Genomic DNA, 812 nt, shown 5'->3' on the forward strand with positions numbered 1-812 from the left:
TTATGGAATGCCAGAATTAGTCATATATAAATAACAGTCTTATATAAATATCAATGAATCAAAGTGGTAAAATATTGTCGTTTTAGTAACCCCTCAGGATCGTCTTGGAAGTTTACTGGCTGCCTAATAAAATGATCATCATCATTGTCATTGGCATCATCTCCTTCAATAATAAAGTCTTCATAATTTTCCAATCCATTATCGAGACAAATATTGTGCAATACACAGCTTGCTAGGATGACAGAAGGAATCATATCATCGCGATTCATGTCCAGAAATTTCAGTCGTCTCCATCTGCCTTTCAACAATGCAAATGCCCTTTCAATAACTTGCCTCATGCTAGCAAGTGCTGTGTTAAATTTTTTTTGAGTAAAACATATCAATATGATAAAAGAAGAGTTTTCCAGCTACTGTGAATACATACAGTCCATCTCTATTTTGAATTTCTTACTTCTGTGAGTTGGCCTAAATTAACGAATGGTGGTATCAACCATGAAATACATGGATAAGCTTTGTCTCCAATTATATAATCTTGATCCACAAAGTAAGATGCTCTATTTGCATTTATTTCCTTCCACAGATCTGAATTTCGAAGGACACGTCGATCTCCCACTGATCCAGCAAATCCAGCAAAACAATATAAGAATCGAAGTTCTGCATCACACACTGCTTGCAATGTTATTGCGTATTCCTTGTCTTTACTTATATAAAAACGTGCGTTCACCTACAAATCAAGTACTATATTAGTTGGAAATATTATTTAAAAAATATAGAATACTGCTATCATTTCTATGGTATAAATACCTTTGGAG

At 33.9% G+C, this 812-nt stretch overlaps 1 protein-coding gene across 1 annotated transcript in view; it reads right to left on the reverse strand.

The window, feature by feature from the left end:
* Positions 1-202: 202 nt before the first annotated feature.
* Positions 203-812, reverse strand: part of LOC116853008 (protein ALP1-like) — a 1,041-nt gene continuing 431 nt past the window's right edge. The window contains exons 2-3 of the mRNA XM_032833857.1: positions 452-724; positions 203-298 (exon numbers count right to left, since the gene is read on the reverse strand). Coding sequence (XP_032689748.1) covers positions 281-298; positions 452-724 — 291 coding nt within the window. The 3' untranslated portion in view covers positions 203-280. The remainder of the gene's footprint in view (positions 299-451; positions 725-812) is intronic.

This window comes from Odontomachus brunneus, unplaced genomic scaffold (genome assembly GCF_010583005.1).
Source record: "Odontomachus brunneus isolate Ranch 3 - 2012 unplaced genomic scaffold, Obru_v1 Obru_scaffold_266, whole genome shotgun sequence".
Classification (NCBI taxonomy): domain Eukaryota; kingdom Metazoa; phylum Arthropoda; class Insecta; order Hymenoptera; family Formicidae; genus Odontomachus; species Odontomachus brunneus.